At 43.8% G+C, this 25,361-nt stretch overlaps 1 protein-coding gene across 1 annotated transcript in view; it reads right to left on the bottom strand.

Moving 5' to 3' along the window:
* The window catches only part of LOC100116904 (peroxidasin), a 238,883-nt gene that overhangs the window by 134,502 nt on the left and 79,020 nt on the right, over window positions 1-25,361 (bottom strand). Inside the window, exon 5 of the mRNA XM_031924211.2 lies at window positions 7,607-7,820. Coding sequence (XP_031780071.1) covers window positions 7,607-7,820 — 214 coding nt within the window. The remainder of the gene's footprint in view (window positions 1-7,606; window positions 7,821-25,361) is intronic.

The raw sequence follows: 25,361 nt of genomic DNA on the forward strand, positions 1-25,361 counted from the left end.
CGTGCGCACTCCTCTCTCCCAGTCGGCGAAAATCCCGACCAGTCGCTAAAGATTACATAACACAGCCGATAATCACCCGACAGACTGACGGCTAAATCCGAAAATTCCATCGCAACGAGCAAAAAAACAACAGCCCGATATACAGAGTATAGCGCGCGTGCGAAAGGGGATCTGGTAAGAAGATATACACACACGTGCGCACTATATCCTTCTGTAAATATAAAAGCTCGCGCGCAGTCCGATCGCGAGGTAGAGGGAGAGGCGCAAGCGTGTGTAATAAAAGCTCGTAACGCCCGGTATTGGCAAGCCTTGATTTATCCCCAAGCCGAGTGCAGCATTGAAGGACGCGCACGTATTCTCCGCAGCAGCTCCATACTCCCCTTTCCTGCTCTATTTCTCGTTTTCTCTCGCGCCTCTCTCTCTCTCTCTCTCTCTCTCTCTCTCTCTCTCTCTCTCTCTCTCTCTCTCTCTCTCGCCTGGCTTACACCTACGACAAGTTCGCCCCGCGTTAGTTCTGCTACTTCTGCTACCTATACGTCTAATGCTTTCTCCGCGCAAGTGCGAGAGGGAGATACTCCTTATCCACGTAGCCGGTTCGAAATTTACGGCCCCCGGACGCGCGGCATTTTTAAACTGAAAATAATGATAGACCGGATTGTCTGGAAATTCGTTTCCTGGGCTACTGCGCTGTCTCGGACTTTATACGGAGCCGAGCAGGCAATGTCGCGTGTCGGGCTTCAATAAGGACGTCGCTATATCGTGATTCGCGGGATTACATCGCGCGAGAATCCTGTTTATTGGGGAACGTTCGCTCTGGATAAGAATACACACGAAGATTATCCGGCGGACGAGTTTGTGTATCGTGCAAACGCAGATCGTCGGAGCGGGAGGTGTGCGCACGTAGCTTTCAGAACGAGAAACTACGGGGCGAGAAAGAAGGAAGCGAAAAATTTGATTGCGACCTCGAGTGTGATGTGAGTGCTTGGAAAAGGAGTTTATGAAAACAGAGCTGCGAACTCGATTATAAAGTACGCGGGGGTCGGAAGCGAGCTGAGCAAAAAACTTTTACATTGTGAGAGCTGGCTGAATACAAAAATATTTTTCTACTGTTGTTTGATGAAACTTTATTGCGTTTGCATTAATTCTCGCCCGAGATATCCGGTGAATTTAATTATACTCTTGGCTATCTCTCTCTCTCTCTCTCTATCTCTCTCTCTCTCTCTCTCTATCTCTCTCTCTCTCTCTCTCTCTCTCTCTCTCTCTCTCTCTCTCTCTCTATCTCTCTCTCTCGCGATGTAATGCCGAGAATCGCGGACGAAGGATAATATGCAAGTTGCGAACTCGCGCGCTGATGGAAATACGTAACGAGGTTCGTTTGCTCGCTAAATTTTTGTTTCGCTTTTGTGCCGTTTGTTCGCGTAAGGTTTTTTACATTTTTACTGCAAACAATGGATCGAATGAAAGCGCTAACGGCGTAATCTTATTAATTAAATCATAATTCCTCCGCCGTTAAATCTCAAGCAATGTTTGTCGTTCTTTATGCCAACCGAAATCTTTCCGGGACTTTTCAGTTTTTATACTTACGACTTTTGCAGTAATCATTCCAAAATATTACGCGAAAGGCAAACGAAGGCAAGTCTACAGCTGCACCTTGAAATCTGATTCTAAACGAACTCGCTACCTTTTCTTCAGCCAAAAGAAAAAGCTGATAATCAAGTCTGAAAACTAACCCACTTATCCGCGAATTCTAACACCTTGGAAAAACAGACCCAAGGGTCCAGCCTGCAAGAATCCAAGAAAGAGTAGCCCCTCCACACGGCGCGAAGTGAGACTTTGCACGTCCGACTTTCGGAAATACTTCCGCCACTCGATCTGACCTTAGTGTGCAGCAAAGCTCGACTCGCTGCAGCAACTTCGGCGGCCATATAGACCTTGTTAAGGGGAGCGCGCGCCGTGAATATTGCCGCGGGAGGAGGGCCGGTTTTAAAGTCCCGTCACGTTCCCGGCGTTACGCGGTTACAGTATCGCGCGCACGCGCGCCCGTTTCTTTCCTTCTCTTTGCGCCGTACCGGCCTTTTCCCTCTTTCTCGCGCCTCCAACAGCTTCTCTGCTGTACAGTCCCCTCTTGGCCCGCGGCTTTAAGGTCACGCGGGCTTGTCGCGGTTAGCAATATTGCAAGCGGTTTTGCGGCGAATCGAAAGGGTCGGACCGACGGTTCGTTTCCACGATATTTCCTACCTCCGACTTTTTGCCGTTATTCTTCCGCTAGATGCGGTTCGCCGGCCGATCGTTATCTCTTATTCGAGTCTTCGGACTTTGCCGAGTTTTGAGAGGATTTCGGAAATTGTTATGGTTGGACGAATCGATGGAATGTTTTTACTTATTTCTCATACGACACAGATATTTTAACGTTCATAAAATCATTGCGGTTCTTGGATCAAACTTCTGAAGAAGGATATCACTTCTCTTGAAAACTTTTTGAGTTTCGCGCGAGTGGGGCCACTACGGAACCTACTGTGGAATTCACCTTGCTTCTCCAACCCTCGCTTCGTCGCTCAATGTATCACCCGATCGCCGTAAAGACTGTTAGACGAGAATCGAATGCGTGAATCCGACGGAAAAACATTCCGTCTTACTGCTCCGCGAAGAAAGTGGCCGCGTTCCTGAAGGCCCCTCAAGAATTTTTCTCGCACGTCACGAGTCCGCGCAGTTGGCAGCTGCTTTATACGAGCATAAATCGCCCAGGAATGAGAATTCCTTTGCCGCGCGGCAGACTTTGTCGCTATATACACACAGCCCGGCAGCTACGGTAACAACGTGTACGTACGTAGCCCAGGAGAGCGGACGTGTCACGCTGCTAGCTCTCCGGAAAGCGTAACAAGCCCTGGGAGAGCCCAGGAGGTCAACGTGCTCGGCTTTTTTCTTTTTTTTTCTTTCTTTTTTTATTCGCGCTCCCTTTCGGGCAACCACTGCCGCGAGTGACGTGCAGGCGACTGTCGAAATAGTGCACCGCCTGTGCCCCAATTCCCTCCTTCTATCGCGCGTAGACCCGAGTCGATACGTTACGCTATGCACTTAGGGGAATGTCGGCGGAGTGCTACGTAGATTAATTTTTTTGCCGTTAGCTTCGACGCTTTTGTTTTTTGGATTTTTTAATTTTTCTGATAGAACGCTGCTGACTCTCGAAATAGTCCGGTTTTCATAAGATAGTCGACGAAGTTGACATTTGAAAAGAGAAAAAAATTATTGAGTCTCGAAAAATGAATATCCATCAAAAGCAACTACGGACAGACAGATATCTCTCTATTATATAGTCGGTGCACGATCCAATAAAAATTAATGCTTTCAACGCTCGGCCTTTCCCCGGGCGCCAGAAGAGATTACCAGAGAAAACAGCAAATTAATCCCGACTACGACAAATAATCAGGATTCCGAATAATAATTAGAGCCGCTCGTCCTCCTCGTCATTTTTTTCTGGATCAAGCCCGAGCCAACTACGCGGAACTATAGGATATACCTATATATACATCGGCGCAAGCTCTTACAGCAGCTCTCTAACATAATGAAGCCTCGCGTCGATAAATTGATTTAAAGGTTTTGTAAGTGACTCCACTTAATCACGCTGGCCTCCATTCGCACGGCAAAGCTGCTGGCTCCCCCCCCCCCCCCCCCCCCCCGCCCCTCCATCTCCTTCTCTCTCACTCTGGACGACGATGGCACAGAGGAAGACATCGATACCATAAACTCCAGAACGAGGCGACAAGGACAAGCGGAGGTGGAAGAGAGAAGAAGAGAGAAATAAAAAAATCCAAGAGCCAGAAGTCGCGAAGCGGGAGAGGAAAGAGCGATAGGAATCTCCACTGGCTGCAGTAGTTCGGAAAAAGGAACCCGGAAATTAAGTTCGTAACTATTTGAACGGATGCCAGTGAAGAAGGCGGAGGAGAGAGAGAGAGAGAGAGAGAGAGAGCTCGCAAACCAGGTGACTCATTTTCCAGCAGCTTCCCCTCGTCGGGAGAAATTATTTCGCAAGTTTCGTCCTCCGCCACTGGCTCTCGCAGATTGAGAATCCTTTAATTGCACTAACCGTCCAGGTCTCGGCGTCACGTTCGCCATCGCCGGAGGAGAGAAAAAAGAAGCCCCGCCACGATGAAGGGCCGAGGCGTGATATCACGCGCTCTCGCTTCTCTCCCACGTATTTTCGGACTACTTTTGGCCTCGTTACTGCAAAAACATTAAAATTACAGCTCTCTTTGGGGAATTCGCGCTTTCTTTGCCGTCCTCTGGATGGCTTCTTTTGGGATCTCGAGTTTCTTTCTTTGCTCGCGAAAGCCGCCGCTTACTTGAGGGAATAGTTGCTCCGAGGAGTTATTCAGTAGGATGGTTCCGTTACGTGCATTTTTTGGATGAACTCTCGGACTTTAGCTTGCTGTCGATGTAGTTTGTTTGCTTTCTTAAAGTTTTTGTAAATTTACTTCTTTGTTGGAATTTATCAAAATGAATCCACACAAACAACGACTATTTTGGGCCAACTACTAGATTTGGCGTATTCGGGGCTTACTACGAGTCTTGTTACTTCGAAGCTCGACCGGCACGTTCTCTTGAGGTATGACGATTCCCGTCGTTATGAATTTAATGGCACAAGATAATGACGGATCAGAGAATCTTCTGCGCGAGTCGAAAATAGATAAGCACGCTCAATTAAAAACTCCGGATCACGTTCATTTCATCGGTACGTATAAGAATGAGGGCGATATTAATCCGGCTTTATACTCTGCCACCGCGGACTCTCTGCATGAATTTTTAATTAATTTCCGTGACATTCTATCGATTCCAAATACCTCTTAATTACTCAATACATACTATAGCTTCGAGCGAATACATTTTTAATTAAAAATTGCTCAATTCACAGTATCAGGCCCAGCAGGTAATAGGATTAACACGACAATCACGCGTATAGCAATGGACGGAATGAAATGAAGTGTTCAATTAGAGCGTAACCTATACACGATCCAGTTCTCTCCTCTCATAAATATTAATCCGATTCAGAACAATTAAGGAGATCTAGGTCCGAGCGACGTCTTATTCCACTCTCGCAACTGCGGAGGGAAGTGATATACCCTTTCTCCCGTCGACTCGCCAAGTTTTGCCAACTCGCTCTATTACTACATTACTTCGTTTCCTTATGTGGCGTAGATGTACCTCGACTCTTCTGCGGCGAACTCGAGCATTCGTGCACGCGTCTCCCGTATTTCGGTCAGATATTTCATAAGCAAGCGCCTCCGCACACTCGCAGTCGTATGCACACACACGCGCGGGCAAACGCGAACTTTCTGTAGTACGTATACCGAGCACGAGCGAAAAATATTCCGGGAGCTTTCGACTTATTGCCGGCTTGTGCGGGCGGTATGGGAAAAATCGCGCGCGCCCAGTCATCTCTAGGAATTCCGATCGAGCGAGAGCGAATCCATTTCTACGATTGTCGGGATACCCATAGAGCGCCGGCAGCGGCGCGAGAGAAAGCGCGGATCAGGAGAATGGCTGGGAGAGGGAAGCGGCAGCGCATCTGGGGAGCTTTTTTGCCTCTCGTCTTCTCAAAAAGACGCGACGCGGCGAATGTATATCGGGATTCCGGTGGATCGGAAACGGAGGCGCGAATATTTTAAGCGCTCGCTGCTACTGCGTATACGTGTTTCCGAGCGAGGAGCAAAAAATTACGCTGATGAAAGCTTGCGCGCGTGTAGGATTTCGCGTTCGCTTCGAATACGCTTGATTAATTACATTCGATCTTTTTCTTACATAAATTTAAACTCAAATTTCAATTCGAAATCCGAACTAATAAATTTGTTTTGTACGAATCGCAAGTTTTGCTCTTTGTCACTACACAGAGTCATGATAAACCACTTCACGAGCGTCAAATTCACGAACTCCAGACTACAGAGTCGATCCCGCCTCGCGGCTCCAACTATATCCTCCCGCTTGTAAATATATCATGCGCTAACGAGAATTCGAGCAGCACTCGCTCATTTTGCGCGGGCAGAGCTTTTAAGGTCCCGGCAATTCAAACTTTGCCGCAGCAGCAGCCGCAGCGACAGCGGCGTTTTCGACGCGAGAACCACACGCGAACCGCGTAACTCCGCGTAACAAGTGAAAGAGAACAAGGAAGAGAAAGGGGCAGGACCGCTTTGTTGTCCCGGTGTGCGGGAGCTTAATGAAACCGGGCGATTTCGCAATGGGTAAGCAATTTATACATCACTCTGTATTACCTACTGCCGCGGGCGTCATGGCCTGCTTTTTGAAAGCCGAGAGCAATTATCGTCGACGGAGTAAACAACAATTGATTCGTTGAAGCTTAGCGCTTGCGAATCGCGTCATTTTACTTTTTTTTTCGTCGCGAACGCGTTTATTTCCAGAGAACAATTTCGTTCGCGCGCGCGCAATATTAATGGGTCGTCACAAGACCGAACGCGCGCTATACGTTCGCGCGGTCGGTTCTAGCGAAGATAAAATTTTCCACGTAGAATAGATAGTACAGCGAAAATAAAAATATAAAAAAATAGAATCAAAACGCACGTTTATTTTTCTGCAGACCCAGGCTCGATCCCCCGTCTCCCCGTAAAAAATACATGAAATCACTCCGGTTCATGGCAGCAGTAGGAGTCGATCATAAAACGTATCCCGTTAAACGCCGACGACGACGAACAGGGCGCAGCAGGAAATTAAAAAACAATCTGACAGCAGCTGCATTCTCTGTTTTTTGTCCGGCAGCCTGCCTGTATACCGGCCGGCCGAGTTAACGGTCCAGGTCGGAAAAGTTATTTTTACAGCGTCTTTTTTTTTGCTGCCCCCAGCGAGCCGGGGTCTTTTTATTGATTGCAAAGTGACACACAGCCAGAGCCAATTACAGCGTACAAGCCTGGCTGGGGCCGAGTACGAATACACACACACACACACACACACATATATATATATATATATATATATATATATATATATATATATATGTATATACACGTATGGACGCACACGACGCTGGGAATATCGTTATACGGGGCTTCGAATGCGTCGTTATACGCCATGGACTAGCCTAACGACCTAACCGCGCCGCGTGATTTACGACTCGAACGAATCCTCGACATGCTTCGAGTGTTCCGTTACGCCGCGTTGTTGACCCGATGCTTTGCTTCTGCTTTTTGTCTCTTTATTCGAGATTTTTCTCGTTTTTATTTTGTGATTTTTTTTTTAAGTGATGGTCGCCTGTTTTTGGCTTATTTAAAGGCTTTCATGCTTTATCAAAATTTTATGTAATGTGCAGTATGTAAAAATTTGCACAAAAAAACGTGATTTTGGCTTTCTGCATCCAACCGAGTGTAAAAAAATATTTGCGAAAAATCCTGCGCAAAGCTTTTAGACAATTATTTTTATGTATAAAAATGCTCCATCAAAGGGGTAACCAAATATTACAAGGTGTCGTTTTTAATTCCTATGTGTCAACAATAGGCTTGTTTATAGAGGCATCGAGTTTCGCTCTACAAACGATTGCCGAATCAAGCATCTGTTCGAAGTCGAGAGCACACAAGTGGACAAATACTACATGTAGAGTACTCACCGGAAACCATGAGGTGGACGGTCCTTATGAGCGGCGGATGAGCGCTGACTTGACACTCGTAGACTCCTGAGTCGCGCTCGGTAGCCGAGCTCAGCCGTAACCGCCAATTATTCGGCGACTCCGAGTCAAGGGAAAATCGAGAGTCGCTCGAGTAGGTCTGCTGGCCGAACGTCAGCAGGTGCAGCTCCTCGCCACGTCGCCGCACCCACGAAACCTGTAATCACACGAGATTTCCGATATTTTATTGACATGTTCAATAAACGACTTTTAGTTTTATGAATCGTTTAAAGGTAAAATGTTAAGTAATCAAAACTGCACTCTTATGACGTTCCTGTTTCGGTTTTTCTCCCGATCGACGTCGGCTAAAATACGTGTAATTCTTCATCGAATTACACAATTCACCGCCCAATATCGAATTATCCATTAAAACTTCGACATTCCATCCAGCCTTAACAAAATCAAGCGTCGCGAAAAGGAAGAGTTAACCGCATTGTCGACTAGTCTCTGACCAGCCAAAAGAAGAGCGAGAAAAATAGCGCCACAGCGTCTCTCCGAACATATATATGACGAATACACGGTCCCGGCAGTCGCACACGTACGACAAAGAGACGAATCCGAGAGATATTGAATTACCAGGTAATATATTTTTCAATAAAATACCGCGCTTTGATGGACATCTCTCGCGGGACGAACGCGTTGGACATGCAAATCCGCGTGTGGTCGCGAGAATGAAAAGCTCCTCTCGCGCGACGATTGCGATTCGTTGTAGAGACGACGCGCCGTGTATAATATTGCATGCGCATATACGGGTATGGAATCGTTTTGTGCGACTAGGTTGGCGAGAAAATTTATTAGGTCGAACAACGACAATGACTCAAATTTTCATTTCTTGTTACGGCTCGATTGAAGATGTGCAAATTACCTGGCAATTAAATCTCTTTGAAGACCACTTGTTGAGCCAATTTTCACGAAAATTACCTGATAAACGAACGTGAAAAATTGATGCTTTCATCCTCTGCAAGCTCTATACCGATTCTCCGCCTAAAAACACTCGAGCCTTCGGGCCGTCGGTAAAAACAAAATTTACGGACTCTGCAGGCAACTTTGACGCCGAACAAAAAAAAACTCAGATATAGCCGCACCATCGCTCAGGGCTATACGCTCTGGCAGGCTTTATCGGCAGGCGCACTTTTATGAAATTTCACCTAATGAATCACGCGTTTTAAAGTTTCAGTCAGCGGCGAATTTTAAAGAATCGTTAGCTCGAGTCGAGGCCCGATCTCGAGCGCCCAGTCTTTTTCTCGCTCGACTCTCTCTCTCGCTCTCTCTCTCTCTCTCTCTCTCTCTCTCTCTCTCTCTCTCTCTCTCTCTCTCTCTCTCTCTCTCTCTCTCCAACTCGACCTTTTCCACTATTCTCTTTGCCCGGCGAGCACAGCTTTGCTGCGGCAGTAGGGTCCGCTGCAGTGCAGCAGCCGAAACCATTTGTCACTATTATAAAGGGCTCAGCGAATGAATAATCTCGTATCGGGGGGGGGGGGGGGTGACGAAAGTTTCGCGAGCAAGCGCCTGGAAAAAAGGCTTACGCGCCTATACGAGGACGTGAATTATTAAGTGCGTATGGAAGTGGGATGCTGCATGGTTAATCTTGATAATTTGACGTGAGATGGAAGTTTGTCGGGTGCCGCGATCGTGCAGAGAATCGTCTTTCGAATTAGGGAGGAGGTTTTTAAGATTAAAAAGACTTAATTATTTAATAATGTTACGATACGCGGAGTCTGAGGATTCCGTTTGAGGGATTTGAAGAATATCTCTTATCTTAATTATTTTTACTTTGACAAAAGTCAGTATACTTCTTCTTAACAAACGCAGTAGATTTGATAAATCGATAAAACAAAAGGAACAATACAACCGCTTGCGACACTAGACAATATAACAGCGCATTCGAAACGCGGAAAGTGAAACATGCCTTAACGACGCAAGTCTCGGCGATTGTCCCCTAGCGCAAGCGTCTCATGACAACACTTCGTTATAATCGAAAGGTGCCTTTACGAGCTCCGGCAATGAAAAAGTTCCCGCGACCGACGAAAAGCGTAAAACTGTTAATAAAAGCCGGGATAAATCGTCAACAAAGCTCGGAACGTCTTTACAACGCGGCAGAGCGATTTCATAACGACGCGCGAGTCTCATCGACGAATTCGACGCTCGGCCGTAAAAAGAAAATGCGTTGCGCAATAGTCAGGTATAACATCCACTGCGGCGACAAAAAAAAAAGAATGCGTGCTGGTTGTTGTTTGGCAAGGGTATAATAAATATGTATACAACGGAATGAGTTGTCTCGAAATTGGCTCGGATAGTCACGGACGAGTTATGCGGAAATAGAGCGGAACAGTTCTTGGGTAGAGGTACTGCAATCTTGGCTATTTTTCGGTATTAAAAATTCATCGCTATGTGTACGCGCGCGATAACGAGCTCGTTACGATGATTAAGTTATAACGAACTTTTTTACGGCAACGCCGAGCGAGAGAGATAAAGAGTGTACTATAACGGTACGCTCCGGTACATCTTCGTGATTTTCGTATTTTTTTCTGATATTCTTTTCGCTCGTGTGGGTAGCGCTGATTTTTATCGAAATTCATGCTTTTGAGTAGATACTAGTGTCACGTTAAATACGCTATATTATTGTACGCAAATTTCTCCCTAATTTGGCCCCTGTGCGAAACCTTAACAATTCCTCCGTCCCCCTCAGTCCCTGGCAGTCTGCTCGTAATCTCATTCGTTGTACAATATAACGAATTAGCTACAAGCTACTCCCGTATGCGTGCGTAGGTACGCGCGCGACTGTTCAGCCAGCTTTTAAGGCTCGAGTCAGGAAAGGAAGAGCTGCTGCGCGAACTGAACGAAGAAAGGCCGAGGAGAGAGAGAGAGAGAGGGTAGCGGATTAATCAATTGGCCTTGGATAAGGTTTAACTCCGGCCGCTGCAGCAGCGAATTAATTTATGAACCATTTGTCCGCGTCGAGAGTTCGCACGCGAGTGCGAGAGAGAGAGAGAGAGAGAGAGAGAGAGAGAGAGAGAGAGAGAGAGAGAGAGAAAAGCGACGAAACGCTCGCGACGAAGCTGCTGTGCCCAGGATCTTGGAGTAGAAGCAAGAGAGGGAGAGAGAGAGAAGGCAAGAATTCCGGTAATAAATCCGACTTCTCTCGTGTCGACCGCTCGCAAAAGAGTCTTTGCCGTCCTCGCGGCAATTTATAGTCGCGCAGCGCCGCCCAGTTCTACGGGCGCTTAACAATTTTCGATTTTGCAGCCTTGCCACACCGGCTGCTGCTTCTCTCGTTTATCCTCCTTTTTTCCCTATTCCTTCTTCCTTTCTTTTGTTCTTCAAGTGCTTTCTTATATTTTTCCAAGCCGCAGCGGCAGCGAGAGAAGGAGGAAAAATCACCTCACGCGCACAGCGCGATATTCGAATTTTCGTCACGAACTATTGCGGCTGCTTCGGGCGAAATTTTTCACTGCTACACGCACGCCTGGAGAGAAGATATTACACCGGGATTCAAATGCCGCGTTAATGCGCCCTCGCGTTTCTTCGAGGATGAATAGCGCCGCGAACGAGCGACCGAGCGATTATTGGCTATGCGTGACGGAACTTTCCGATATCCGTGTATAGACATATGCGTATTTCTGCAAATTTTTGTTCCCGACACAATTTTTCCCTCCGCGTATATCGTATTGCTTTTTATTGGAAAAAGTCTCGCTTGCTCTTCACTTTCTCATTCGAATTTCAATGAATTCTCGTAATATCAGACCCAGCGCGGGCGTGTACGCAATATCGCCGGTGGTATATTAGTTATTGGCACAAAGTGACATAATAGTGTGATCATGATCATGAATCGTTATGAACAGAGCTTTTATGCGGGATAGGACTTTTGGAAATGTTTTATAATTCACTTTTTCGAAATCATGGTCTACTAGTAGCTTGTCAAAACACGAGCCCCCTCCACAATGTTATTTTTGAGGACTTAGCTGCGGACGTGTTAGTTAGGCTACACTCTTCGAAGTGGGCTCCTACGCTTCTCTCGTAAGTTTAACTTAACTTGAAGCTCCTTTCCATTTTCGCCGTCCTCGAAAATGTCGCCTCGTGGCTCGAGATTTCTCCCTTGCGTAGCCGAGCGAGGAAATAAAAAGATTTCACCTAATGGAAAGAAAAAGAAAGAGGCGGAAAGCTCGTCAGCCATGAAACTTTGCTTCCTGACTGCACTCCCGTACAAACAGTTTGCCCACTTCTCGCGGCTGCTGCGTTAACCTCGAGCTTTGTTTTTTTTTATACATTTTATCGTCAATCGATTGGATTTGTTTACTATTTCTAAGAAATTATCGAATGATGATGAAGAATTTACCGCAAAAACGCTATCGGAAACTATGTGACAATCGTGAGGAGGGCTCTTGAAGCTTTTTCAATAATTCAGTATAAAACCGATACAAGAGCCGTACGTATTATTGGAAAATACGATATACAACATGACGTATTAAGAGCCGAAAAATGCCTTCGATAAAACTGCGGTCATGAAATGTTGCTCGATACTCCATGCATACGAAGGCTTAGAGGGCGGAAAAACACGAAAATCTCCGCCGAGTGAGTCTCAAGACAGTCTCTGCAATCGCGTATATTTGGGGTTTACTTAGTAGGCTTCTTAATACCTCGGCATTTCTAAGTTATCAAAGCCACTCGCAAACTGATTTTCATTTGACGCATCCAAGAGCTCATCCGTTGAAGTGGAATAAACGAAGCTGTATTATATGATATGAGAAAGAAGCGTGATAGAACTTCATTAGCTTCCCAAAAGCTTCATAGAAAATTTAACGAACTAGGAATGAAGGCGCGCTTCACGCGCTCTTGATTCTATCTCTGTCTAATAACACTGGTAGAAAATCTATTATAAGCGTTGTGCGGCACACTAACGTCTGCTAATATTTTATAAGCATGTAACATGTTAATAAATCCCTCAAAACTATTTTTTAATAAATATATTAATAATGCTCAATGTCGTCATCATTGATTCGAATAGTGAATTTGAAGAAAAGTTCAGTATAAGAGTCAGTGGGTTTGTCTATCGTTACAATGCCATTTAGTTGCATTATAAAAAAGCTATACAACTGAAATTTTACACAGATACTTACTATGCTACCTAGAAAACATGTAACCTACATGATTATGATTTAACTGTTTTCATTCATATTTTCACATCGAGGCCCATATGAATTTTTTAATTTAGCGTATCAAATTTTACTTGTAGACAGTTACACAGAAACTACCATCTCTAGCACATTGTATTTCTGATTTCCAGTGTATTTTTACATGAAAAAAGTGATAAGTATTTCAGCTTTTTTGTCAAGGCATTAATTAGAATTTTGACTTTTAACAGTTGTGAGAGATTTTGACACCGATACCTGTTTTTTCATTTTTGCATTTTTTCTCATTCGTAAACTAACAGGTCTAGAGAGCTCATATTTTGCTCAACGTTGAATCAACGTTAACTGAAATAGTTTTGTGTTCGACTACAACACCCATGATAATTATTTAGTCCTAGAGGCATGAGTTTGCATTCACATCAGTGTTGTAGTCGAACACAAAAGTATTTCAGTTAACGTTGATTCAACTTTAAATATCTTTCCACAATCACAAAAGTAATCTATATGCAAAATATGAGCTCTCTAGACCTGTTAGTTTTTGAATGAGAATAAATGCAAAAATGAAAAAACAGATATCGGTTTCAAAATCTCTCACAACTATTAAAAGTCAAAATTCTAATTACCTAAAACCTTAACAAAAAAGCCAAAACATTTATCACTTTCTCCATGTAAAAATATGCTAGAAACCAGAAATACAATGTGCTAGAGATAGTAGTTTCTGCGTAACTGGCTATAAGTAAAATTTGACCTGCTCAATTAAAAAATTCGCATGAGCCTGGATGTGAAAATATGAACAAAAACAGTTTAAAAATCAGAATCATCTAGGTTACATATTTCTAGGTAACATTGGAAGTGGCAGTGTCATATTTTAGTTGTCTAGTAGCCTTTTTACAATTCAAAGAGCATTGTATAATGATAGACTTAAACTTACTGACTCGGATACTGAACTTTTCTTTAAATTCACCTCTCAAACCTCACCGGGGCGACTTTGGGCACAGAGACACAGTATATCTTCAAACTCTTTATTCTTTTAATTGAACTTCTCACTGACATTAAAAAAAAACTAAATAATATTCACACACTTTATTACTACTTCAAATAGGGTTAGGGGTAATACTACACACTCTTGGTAATGATTAATTTTTACTAAAATTTCTTGCTAGTTATATTACATATATTTCATCTGTTATCAAGATTTCCATATTTCATTTTAAACACCTTAAACATTTCTACCAGGAATATGAGTTATGACTGTTTTGAGGGTTATGAATTTAAAGCGTGGTTCTGATCTCGTTGCCTAGGCAACCAACCAGCAACCAATCAGAATCACGTATTAAATGCTTCACAACAAAGGCCATCATTTTTTTAAGAGAGGAATTTTATGGAGCCTATTCGAGGCTATCCGAGGTCCGAAGGACTCCTTTGGTCCTGAATTTTGATGGAGCGCGTGTTCTTTTTTCCACAGCGAATTCCACGCTGCGCCTTATGAAAACGGTAGCTCCGCTCAGATCTTGACATCGTAGACCCTAATTTGGTAGATATTAACCACATAGAAAACTATTTGCGATGATATTTGTTGCAGAATATAACTTCATAAGTGTTTTTATTCAACTTTATCTAATTTTTTTATTGGTATAAATAGTTGATTTAAAATCCAGCGAATTCGATTAGTTGGATAAAAAATAAATGTTTACAAATCTATGAACTTTATTCAATCGGCATTCAATCAAAATTCATCGCCTACACCGCTCCCAAGCGCACGTGCATCAAAATCCCAAATGATACACTTGAGTATAACGCAACTCTCACACGGCCATCTCATTAAGGGGACCTAACCACCTTAAACCAACTTTTGAAAATCAAATAAAAAATTGATAACAGATCGGTTGTCTACTGTTTTTGGGGTCGCTGATCACGTTTTCACTATCAGATTTGCATAAAATTATTTTGTTTAGAAAAATTAGGGAAATTATTTATTGCAAAATTAATGTTTTTCCGGTAAATATGAAATTTACGATCAAAGTTAGTAAAAGAATAATTTATACACAATTATACGCATACAAACACACACACACACACACACACACACACACACACACATATATATATATATATATATATATATATATATATATATTACACACACACATACACACCTAATAAGCATGTCATACATAGCGCGTTATTGTAGACTCTGCCTTAGTACTGCATGTACAAATTCTTTTTGATTTCACGCGTGTGTGTGTATATATATATATATATGTGTGTGTGTGTGTGTGTGTGTGCGAGTGTGTATACATACATACATAGATAGCGCGCTATTGTAGAATTAGCTTATTAGCTACGGAATTTTTTTTCATGCATACGTAGCCTAATGTTGACATACTTATGTTATGCTACAGGTTTCTTCTGCTTTTAATAAAAAATATAAAATGTATTCAAGATACCGTCATACAAAAATTGCTAAAAAAAGATCTCTTGGCAGAGAAAAAAAACGTCCAAAAGTCTGTAATGCGAATTATAAAAAAAAAGTTCTTCCGCTTATAAATTATCTTCTGTTTACTATCCAGAAGTCAGTTTTGAAGGTTATAGGATTTTTGATATGAGACTTCTTTTTACAATTCTTGAAAATAATTTAGTGTGTAAATGTGGTTAAAATATCAAAATGTATGAAGAAAGTTGTAGTGGATTAGGTGGAAAGTATAGTATTTCTTGTGATAAGTGTCATTATACTTTTTTTTTAACTGCAAGAAAATTGGTAAAAAGTCAAATATTTATGAACTAAACAAACGTAGTGTTCTTGCCATGAGAATAGTTGGGGGTGGCCTTGAAAGCCTCAGAAGTTTTTGTGGAGTGATGGATTTTCCTGCTCCAGTGCAAAACTCAAGTTTTACTAAAATCAGAAAACAGCTATTAAACGTTACCTGTGATGTTGCTTATAAATTCATGACTGATGTCGTTGAAGAGGAAATCAAACTTACTCAGAATTCAAGCAAAGAAACTGTTGAAGTTGATGATTCCAATTAAGAAGCTATTCGTCGATTGAGTATCGAAAATTTAGAACAGGAAGATATGTCAGAGAATGAATCGGAGTTGACAAATACTCCAGACGAAGTTGTAGCTTGTACGCAAAACATAGGTGTTCAAGGTGATGGTACATGGCAGCGTCGAGGTCATAGATCTTACAATGTTGTTTTTACAATTATTGGACAAGAAAGTGGAAAAATCATTGATATTGAAGTGCTTTCCTCATACTCTTTACAGTGCAATTTATATGAAAAAATTTATGGATCTGAAGAGACTCCAGAATGGCAAGAATGGTTTAGTGCGCACTTACCATCGTGCACTAAAAATCATATTGGCTCATCCGGATCAATGGAATCTTCAGCCATTGTGGATATTTTCTGTCGCTCAGTAGAAAAGTATGATGTAAAATACGTATCTTACTTGGGCGATGGAGATTCTTCAACATTCTCAAAAATTTTGGAAGCAAAGCCGTATGGTAATCATGTAGTAGTTACGATGAAAGAGTGTTGTGGCCACGTGCAGAAACGTTTTGGCAAGAAATTCAGAACATTAAAAGAAAAAATTAAATCAAAGATTCTTTCCGATAAAAAGAAAATTGGTGGAAAAGGGCGCTTGACAGATAAACTAATAGACGAACTACAAACATATTATGGAAATGCTATCAGAGGAAATTCTGATTCTTTAGAAGACATAACCAGAGCAATTTGGGCCATTTTTTTCATAAAGGTTCGACTGATGAAAATCCCCAACATATGTACTGTCCTACTGGATCCAGATCTTTGTGCAAATATCAAAAGGCATTAGCAGAAGGTAAAGAACAAGATTATGTCCATCCTCCAGCAATACCAAAAGCAAGTTTAGATGAAATTGAAGATGTGTTTAAAAAACTGTCTGAGCCGGAGCTTCTTAAAAAATGTCTTAAAAAGACGCAGAATGCTAACGAGTCCTTCAGTAATGTTTTATGGGACATCGCACCAAAGACTGATTTTGTTGGACTTGAAACATTAAAAATATCAGCATATATAGCGTGGATTATGTTTTTGACTGGCTGGAAAGGATTATTATTTCTCATGTCTAACCTTGATATTGAACCTGGCAAAATTGCATTATCTGCTGCAGTGATAAAGGACCAATTACGTATCAAGGAAGCTGAAAAACAAACAGAAATTAATTCAAAAGAAGCACGAAGATTGAGAAGGCAATTGAATATTCCCACTGCTGATAATGAATATGTCAGTGGCGGATACTGAAATTTTATTTTAATTGTAAGTGGCGTGTATAAAAAGCACAAATACAACATTTTAAATTTTTTAATTGTAATTTTTCATTCTAAGATTATATGTTGTGTTTACAGATTTGGCTTGGCGTATTCAGAGGTCTAATAAGTATTGAGACGAAGTCAGATAATTAAAAGTATTATGAGAAGTTATCAAAAAAGTATTGAACTATACCAGTCGCTATTAATAGTCTCAGTCAGTAATGAACACAAAAGTTTGCAAAAGTGTAAAAAAGTGAATAATGTGATATATATTGAACAAAAATGTAATATTAATAAAAAAAATAGTGAAAATACTTATAACTGTGATATTTAATGTTATTTGACAAAAATTAATATTGAGATGATTAAGTATTGTTCACTGACCGCAAAATTCAAGCGTACTGAAGCATCGTATTACAACAAATCAATGGTTATTTTATTCGTTGTGAGTGTTCTCATGGTCCGAGTGTGGGATTTTGAAAAAGATGCTAACCTTAACAAATTTTATGGAACGATAGTCAATATTTTCAATAAAATCAAGAAAAATACAAAAATTTTGACTTTCATTCCATTAAACTTTTTACGACTAGCTGTTTTTTTAAAATCCCACACTCGGACCATGAAAACACTCACAACAAACAAAATAACTATTGATTTGTTTTAATATGATGCTCCAGTGCTTTTGAATCCTGCGGTCAGTAAAAAAACAGCATGCTTATTAGCATAGCTATTTTTGAGCATATAAGGCCATAAAAAAATATTTAAAACTGTAAACTTTTTTTTTTATTTTACTATATATAACATATATTATAATGTATTTTAAACATCGATCAGTTTATTTATTTATTTATTTTTTTTAATATGAAAGCATAACAAACATTCTTTTAAGGTGGTTAGGTCCCCTTAACTCATCAAAGCGACGTTCGGCTTCGAGAGATTCATCCAACAACTCAAACACACGGTCCAGTCGTCTACGAGAAAAAACTGTAACAAAAACAACGTCGACACACACTCACACACACACACACACACACACACAAGCGCTACAAGTCAGTACTTGTGAAATTCCTAGAAACAGCATACAGGAGTAGGGGATGGCAATCGAGCGAAGCCTGCTAATTCTCCCCTCTATCTACTTAACCGAGCGTAGTCGGCTATAGCGAAACTTTGGGGCCGAGAGCAACATCGAAAGTTCGCGCTCGCCCCGGAGGCCAATTGGTAAGCTCGTCCTGTGGCCTTCGAGTTCCGCTTCTCTATATATCGTCCGTGTGCAGCGTGTGGCATCGCCTCGTCGAAACAGACGCGAGCTGTGGACGAACATCGCGCCAGAGTGTGTGCGTGTGTGTCAACATTGTCCTTTACAGGGGCAAAAGTGCGAGAGTGTCGAGAGGGTATACCACTCCGGATGTCATCGTGTGCTCGTCGCTTCAACTTGTTTCGAGCGTTTGTTGTTTTTTTACCACGATTACGAGATTTAGACGCAGTAAAAAAGATACAATGCAACCGTCGTCTGACCACACCCGGTCGCTTCTACTTGACGCCGAGTAGCACTACTTCGGGATATTGCGTTGCCCCCTAACTTCCGGAAAACAGGAGCTTCGCTTCCTTAGATTAGTTTTTTAATACTTTGAAATCGCATGATAGATTGCTAAAGTATTTTTTAATGGACGGCGCAGGTATACAGGGGCAGAAGTTTGCGCGAGCTTCGGCGAATACTCGATTGAAGTACCAAGTTGGCCGCGCGGAGCGTTGCTTCAAGCTGGAGTAATCTCTAGTTTCAAGATTAAAAATTAGCCGCGCAATGCAGAGCACTCTCGAATTTAATAGAACGACGCGATTTCGCGAAAAGACTATACGCGCAGTACGTGTTTACAAAATTAGGGGCAAGCGCAGTCCGATGCTTCATTTTAATTATACCCCGCACTAATACTTCCGGCAACTTTTCTCGCGAAAAAATGTTTGATAAAGCACGCGGCGAAACAAAGCGCGCGGAGGCGAGAGAATATTCCGCACGGCACAAAGACAAAGCGCGTTGCAGGGCTCCGGTGAAAAAAAACGAGAGAAAGCGCCGCGCAAACAAGCGTGAGGGAGAGAGAGAAAGTGAAACAGATGAAAAGGAAGGGACGGTCGCACGGGGAGGACGTAAATAGTCGCGAAAAGCGCTGTATGGGGGTGGGAGGTGCCCGAGTGCTTTAATGAAAGCTGCCGTTGAAATGTTTGCCCCGCGCGAGGAAAGGGTCAAGCGCGTGCGTCGCGTTTACTCAGTCAGCAGCAGCGGGCGCGTGTTTTCTAGGAAAGACGCATCACACGTTCGCGCAATTAATCATCATCTCCTAGTCCGACGTTAATTGGCATCCGAGCTTGTCGCTTCTTTTTTCTATGCTAATGCGCTGCGCTAACTATAAAGCTCCCACTTCATCTAGCTCCTTTGACGCCTTCGGTCGTTTCGTATTATCGTGCGATACTGCCGCATCAAACAGTATAGAGATGATCGGCGCAGCATATAGTGCCCTTATATTACGATCCGTGACATGAATCCATTGATCAGACGCAAATCACTGCTTTGTCGCTGCAGGGACGTCGACCAGAACTGAACACAAACGTATACGGCGATCTTTTACGTTAGCTTATAATTCCACAAAGGCCAATCTCCCACATCCGCACTCTCGAAACCATAGCAGAGATTCAATGACGTACACACTCTGGACCAATAACACTCCGACTGAAATTTCGGCTAATCGAGCTTAATACCATCAAATGCTTTGGTCGTCAAATCGCGGAATGATTCAACGAACCCTCGACGCTTATCGAACAGTAGAGTCGAGCTCCCTTCAGTGCCGTACACGCGCAAACGAATACAGAGAGAGCCGCGGAGAGAAACCCACACACACACACACACACGCGATTACGCGTGTCGGCATTCTTCGATAAAATTAAATTATCCCGCCGCTCGCCGGAGGCTACATTTGACGTTACGAGCCCGGGATAATTCAGAAAAGCGAGCCGCGCGCTCGCCGGATATTAGATATAGGCGATCGCACCGTCGGCGGCCTGCACTGCAGTCGGGCGAGCGTATATAGAAAATTATTCGCAGTATATTAAAGTCTATAGCCGAATTACGTCGGCTCTGCGAGCAGCAGTAGTGTCACCCGTATTTATGATTACTATTATATCCAAGTGAAATTGGCTTCTATTATATTGGCTCGCGCGCGTCTATATTTCCAGGCCGACGCCACGGCACACATGCAAAGTCACGTGTATATGTCTGTACACTAGGACGCGGAGGCGAAATCGACTTCTCGGCGAATACGAGTTCAGACCTGACCAGATTCGGGAGATATAAGTCGTCGGATTCGGCGAATTCGAAATCAGACCTGAGCGGAATCGAGAGATAAGTCGTCTCGGATAGCGCGCTGGGCTTCGCTGCATGCATCGGCGACCCTTATATGTATACATACATGTATACGTGGGTGTGTGTGTGTTCGCGAGGCGTGTAATATAAATTGCATCATACGCTAAGAGATATACAAAGGATCTTAAGTCTTGCGAACGGATTTTCCTTCGCGTCGTCGAGTGTTTTATATTGCCCACGACGTTTCAGACGACTCGTACATACACGTGTTGTATATAGGTACGTTGGAACCGTAGGTACATACTAACGCAGTTCTTCCGGGCACAGCAACCTAATTTTCTGCGACTTGCTGATCGCGTTCGCCGAGAGTTTATGCACCCGACTGCACCTCCGGGATGTGTATGAGGGAAGACTCGCTGGCAAACATCGCGGAGCTTCCCCCTGCGGCTTTCTTTCCTGCAGAAGATGCTCGGGGAATATTGAATTCGTTATGTGCCTGCTTTCAGATTTTTCAACGTAAACTCTTTCTAACTTTGTTATGTTATACGCGATTCATTTGATAAATGAAACGCACTATTGGAAAAAACATCGGCTGCATCGCAGTGAAGAGAATATTCACGAACGCGTTATATTTGATTTTTCGCCTATATTATTCTGTTTGGAAACGTAAACGCGAGTGTACGAGCCAGCGGAAAAAAAAAACATCGAGTCGCCGTGCGTGAAAGCTGCAACGCATTATGATAAAAAATGCATTTTACAGTTCGTGTACTTTTACGATAACGCGCGCGCGCGTTGCTCCAATGCGTGAGCCACTCGGTATACGTAAATTTTTGTTACTACAGTCGTTGCTCCGTATAATCCTTTCACCGGCACTCATCGTTACAGTCGACTGTGCACCTCGAGCTCCGCATCGACATCGCGCTAAACGAGTTGATCAAAGTTTTCTGCGTGTGATTTATCGGAATATTGCGGAAATTCACATTCCATAGAAACTCGACTCCGATAATCCACTATATTCATAGCTCGCGCTGGCTTATATCAATCTGTTAATTACAATCACGTCTCGGCGCGCTAAATAGTATATATTATTGATAACGGCTTGTTTGCGGGGGAGATCACGCATTGATCGGTCCTATATCACGCGGACACCATCGGCTCTCGCGCTGGACGGCCATATACATTTCGCGGCTGATTTGATAATTCACGCGTGGGAGGGAATATTAAATTCGATCCGATACGCGTATATAGCAGCGGCGAGGATGACTATGCAATCAGTAGATTGTTAAAATCCTATTAGCTGCGGTAATGAAATTAATGTCCCCTCTCGCGCGCGAGCTCGCGCCATAAACAGGCCGGCCGCCACGCGTATGTAGGGCGCGAGGGAAGCTCGCATTCTCAGGCGGAAATTAAAATTCGGCCGATTTATCGGCCAAGCTTTGGCCCCGCTGAAATATGCGGCTCGTAAATGTTTCGCTAATAGTTTTAGATGAGAACGATATTGTCCCCGTAGGCCTCTGTGTGTGTGTGTATTCTATCGCGGATATCGAAATTATGTTTTAATTAATAATCAGTTAACAAGCTGACTATGCGCTGTATCGACTGTGTCATAATTCGCGCGCGCGCCCGTGGTCAAGTTTAAATAGTGTCTCCCTTGTAATAAGCCATTGTGTTTTTAGGAAATTACTTATCGGTTAATTATAGGCTCGGCATACAGGAGTTGGAAGAAAAAAAAATAAAAGCGGCTTACCATAATTAACGCACTACTGAAAAGTGCTAACGACGAAACATTCAGTCGAACCTCAAAGTCAACCGCAACTTCCATCGCTGCACCGCGTAGTATCTATAGTAAGCTCGCGAATAATCCCTTTTATTTCGGAAAGTTTCGCAGCGCCGTTGCTACTTTTTCCATGAAAGCGTGCGCAGATATCCATATGCATAGCCGAAGGGAGAACAATTCTATTATAGGTCTCGAGCAACAAAAAAATAAAGCAAAATTGGCGAGTCGAGCCAGTGCCTACCGCAGTAGATTAAGCCATAAAAACGTCGGATCATCGCCGGACGATAGCGGCTTGGCATCGAGTCAGGACAGCGTATCCAAAATAACGACGACGTTGTATACGTATTATACGCATACGAAAGCAAAAAAATAACGCAAAGGCGGAAGAATTTGCCGCGGAGCAGCTGCAGGATTACACAAAGGTGCGCGGGTATACATACAAATCCTGAGATATCGGCGGCGACTTGGCAAACATCTGACTTTCCCACGGTTCCGACGACTTCGCATGCTGCGTCGGTGAAAAAGAAGACGCAATAGACGGGATAGACAAACACGAAGGCGGATCGTGGGCGAGTGTGTCTTTCGCAGCACGCGGATGATAAGGAGCGCATATCAAAGAGCGAGCTTGATATTCAGATCGCGCGCGCAAGCGCCTCTCCGCGCAGGTGTATTGCGCGTCTGCAAACTTGCGTCTCTCCCCCCAGCATCAACGCGGCACGTATGTGTACAAAGCGGGGGTGGGAGGAACGCGCTCTTTCCCCAGCGCGGAGCGTGACGTTAATTAACCCAGGGACCGACCAGCGCTGCTGATTTATCACCAGAGCCACGACGACGACGACGACACCCCCGGGCGATTGTATACGTATGGGAGTGTGTATCGAGAATATGCTCGTTGATTACACATGGGATGTGCGGCCTGTGTATATGCGGAGCAATGGAATTTCGACTGCGTTTTTGCCGGCGGAGCACGATGTTGTATAACTATATACGTGTGTGCGTGACGCGGCTACGGTATTATGTTCGTGCGCGCGCGTGTGTGTGTGTGTCTGTGTGTGTGTGTGTGGAAATAATCAGCGATCCGTCGGGGGAGATTAGTGCGAGAGCTGAGCTGTTTGCATTGGTTTCGCCAAGAGCGTTGGTAATTCGCTATGCAGGGGGGCGAGGGCTTTGTTGACGATTCTTCTTATACGTGGAAGCCTGGTTGCGTTGTTATCCGATCGTTGCGCTCTACTGTAAGCCGGTGTAATGCCTGCGCGAGCGACCAATGAGAAAAAGTGATAACTTATTCTCTCCGGAAAACAAGCGGCGTATGATCCATAACTAAAAAAACAATAGAATTATCTGCGCAAAGCGTGCTGCCAAAATCTACTCATCGTCTTCTAATCCGCGAGAAGAAAAAAGCTCGCGGCTCCTGCACACCGCGTTCTTCCAAATCCAGGATAGCGCTCGGAACAATAGAGGAGCCCACGCGCAAAAGAAGAGCGCCGAGGAATCCGCAGCGACTTAGCCATACAGCGGAGGAGAGAGAGAGAGAGAGAGAGAGACGCAGAGGCATTTCTGCGTTGAAATTCATGCGAGCCGCAACTCTCGGCCGGCCCTCCGGAGCTTTTCCCTCGTAAGCCCTCGGCTAAATGACTTCGCGCTAAGCCAAGTTTAGCTCCTCGGCCGGCCGCCGCCGCTGCCTCTCTACATCTCCGCGTAACCCTTCCCTTAATCTCTGTCCGAAGTGAGAGAGAGAGAGAGAGAGGGCACAGCGACGGCATGGTTTACACGAGATAACCTGGAGCATATGTAGAGGGCGGACGCCGACGAATTTCCGTTTGATCTAGAGCCTCAGTTTCTGTGTACCGATAATTCACTCGTCGCGGCAGAGATATCGCTCGGAATGATTGGATTGCTTCCGGGTACCTGATCACTCGTGCGTTGGAATCTAATCATTGCGCTTATGAATTATATATCGAGAGCTTTCAAGAATCGTCGCGATTGTTATTTTCTAAATATAACCCAGAGAACGGGTTAGACCCGGCCACCCGCGGCTCTCCATTATGTTAATATTCGACCTTCGCCCCGTCAGCCTATATCCGGGAGCGATTCTGTTCGGGCGAAAATAACGCATTCACGCCGGACCTCGCGGCCGAGAAATTCTCCATTAACTCGCGACAAAACAGCGCTGTCGCTGGCAAATCAAACAACATCGTTCATCGGGGTAGAAAAAATACAGCAGCCACGATGAATTATATCCACGCGCGCACACACACGTACACCGAAATCGTATTCATCCCGCACACGAAGCTCGCCTCTTTCATTCGCGAAACGAGGGCGGCTAGCGAGCTTTTATGGCTCGCGCGAGGCTTACCAAAGATTTAAATTTGCGCCTAACAATTTCCCACCGCAAAACGGCGGGACACACACGCGCGTGCGGGTGAGCTGGTGCGAGGAGAATATCGGCTTCGCCAATCTCCGAAAGCTCGCGCGCGCGAGAGAGAATTTCGGTATAATTTAGCCGTAAAGTTAATCTAGATTGCGCGCAACTTGTTTGGTTATATTTTTTCTTTTCTTTTTTTGCAGGCTATGGGGGGTCGTTCTAGGCCATTTTGCGACGGAATAGTCCGTCGAGCCATTGTTGCGCCCGTCGACGTATTCATTCTTGTGGTAATTGGAATTCGAAAGCAACGTTTTGAGCATCTGGAAAAATTAATTAGGAATGAACTATAAGAGCAGAACAGTATGAGACTACGAAGGACGGTTCTCTTTTTTCAATCGAAAAGCCATTACAGCGACTTACAATGCAGATAAAAGAGTATTTCTAAAAGCTATAAATAAGTGAGGAGCCAGTCTCTCTCGCTGGAACAGACCAAATTCAACCGGGCAGCTCGCCAGGACATCATTCAAAAAGACATTGATAAAAATTTTATTCTGTACAAAGATAAGGCATATACTCGGAGTTCTCGTGATTCGTGGATTTCAAGGAAGGTAAGCTCATGAATTGGTTGTATGTTAAAAAAAAAACGCAAAACAGCTTGCACAGACGATTACCATACGCTTGCGACGATCGAGAAGGCCATGATAAGCTCAAAAATCTAGTTCTCGATAAAAAGCGGATCGAATTTTCCATCGAATGTCGAGGAGCTATTTGGGTCGAAATTCAACGATCC

The sequence above is a fragment of the Nasonia vitripennis genome, chromosome 2, assembly GCF_009193385.2.
Source record: "Nasonia vitripennis strain AsymCx chromosome 2, Nvit_psr_1.1, whole genome shotgun sequence".
Taxonomy (NCBI): domain Eukaryota; kingdom Metazoa; phylum Arthropoda; class Insecta; order Hymenoptera; family Pteromalidae; genus Nasonia; species Nasonia vitripennis.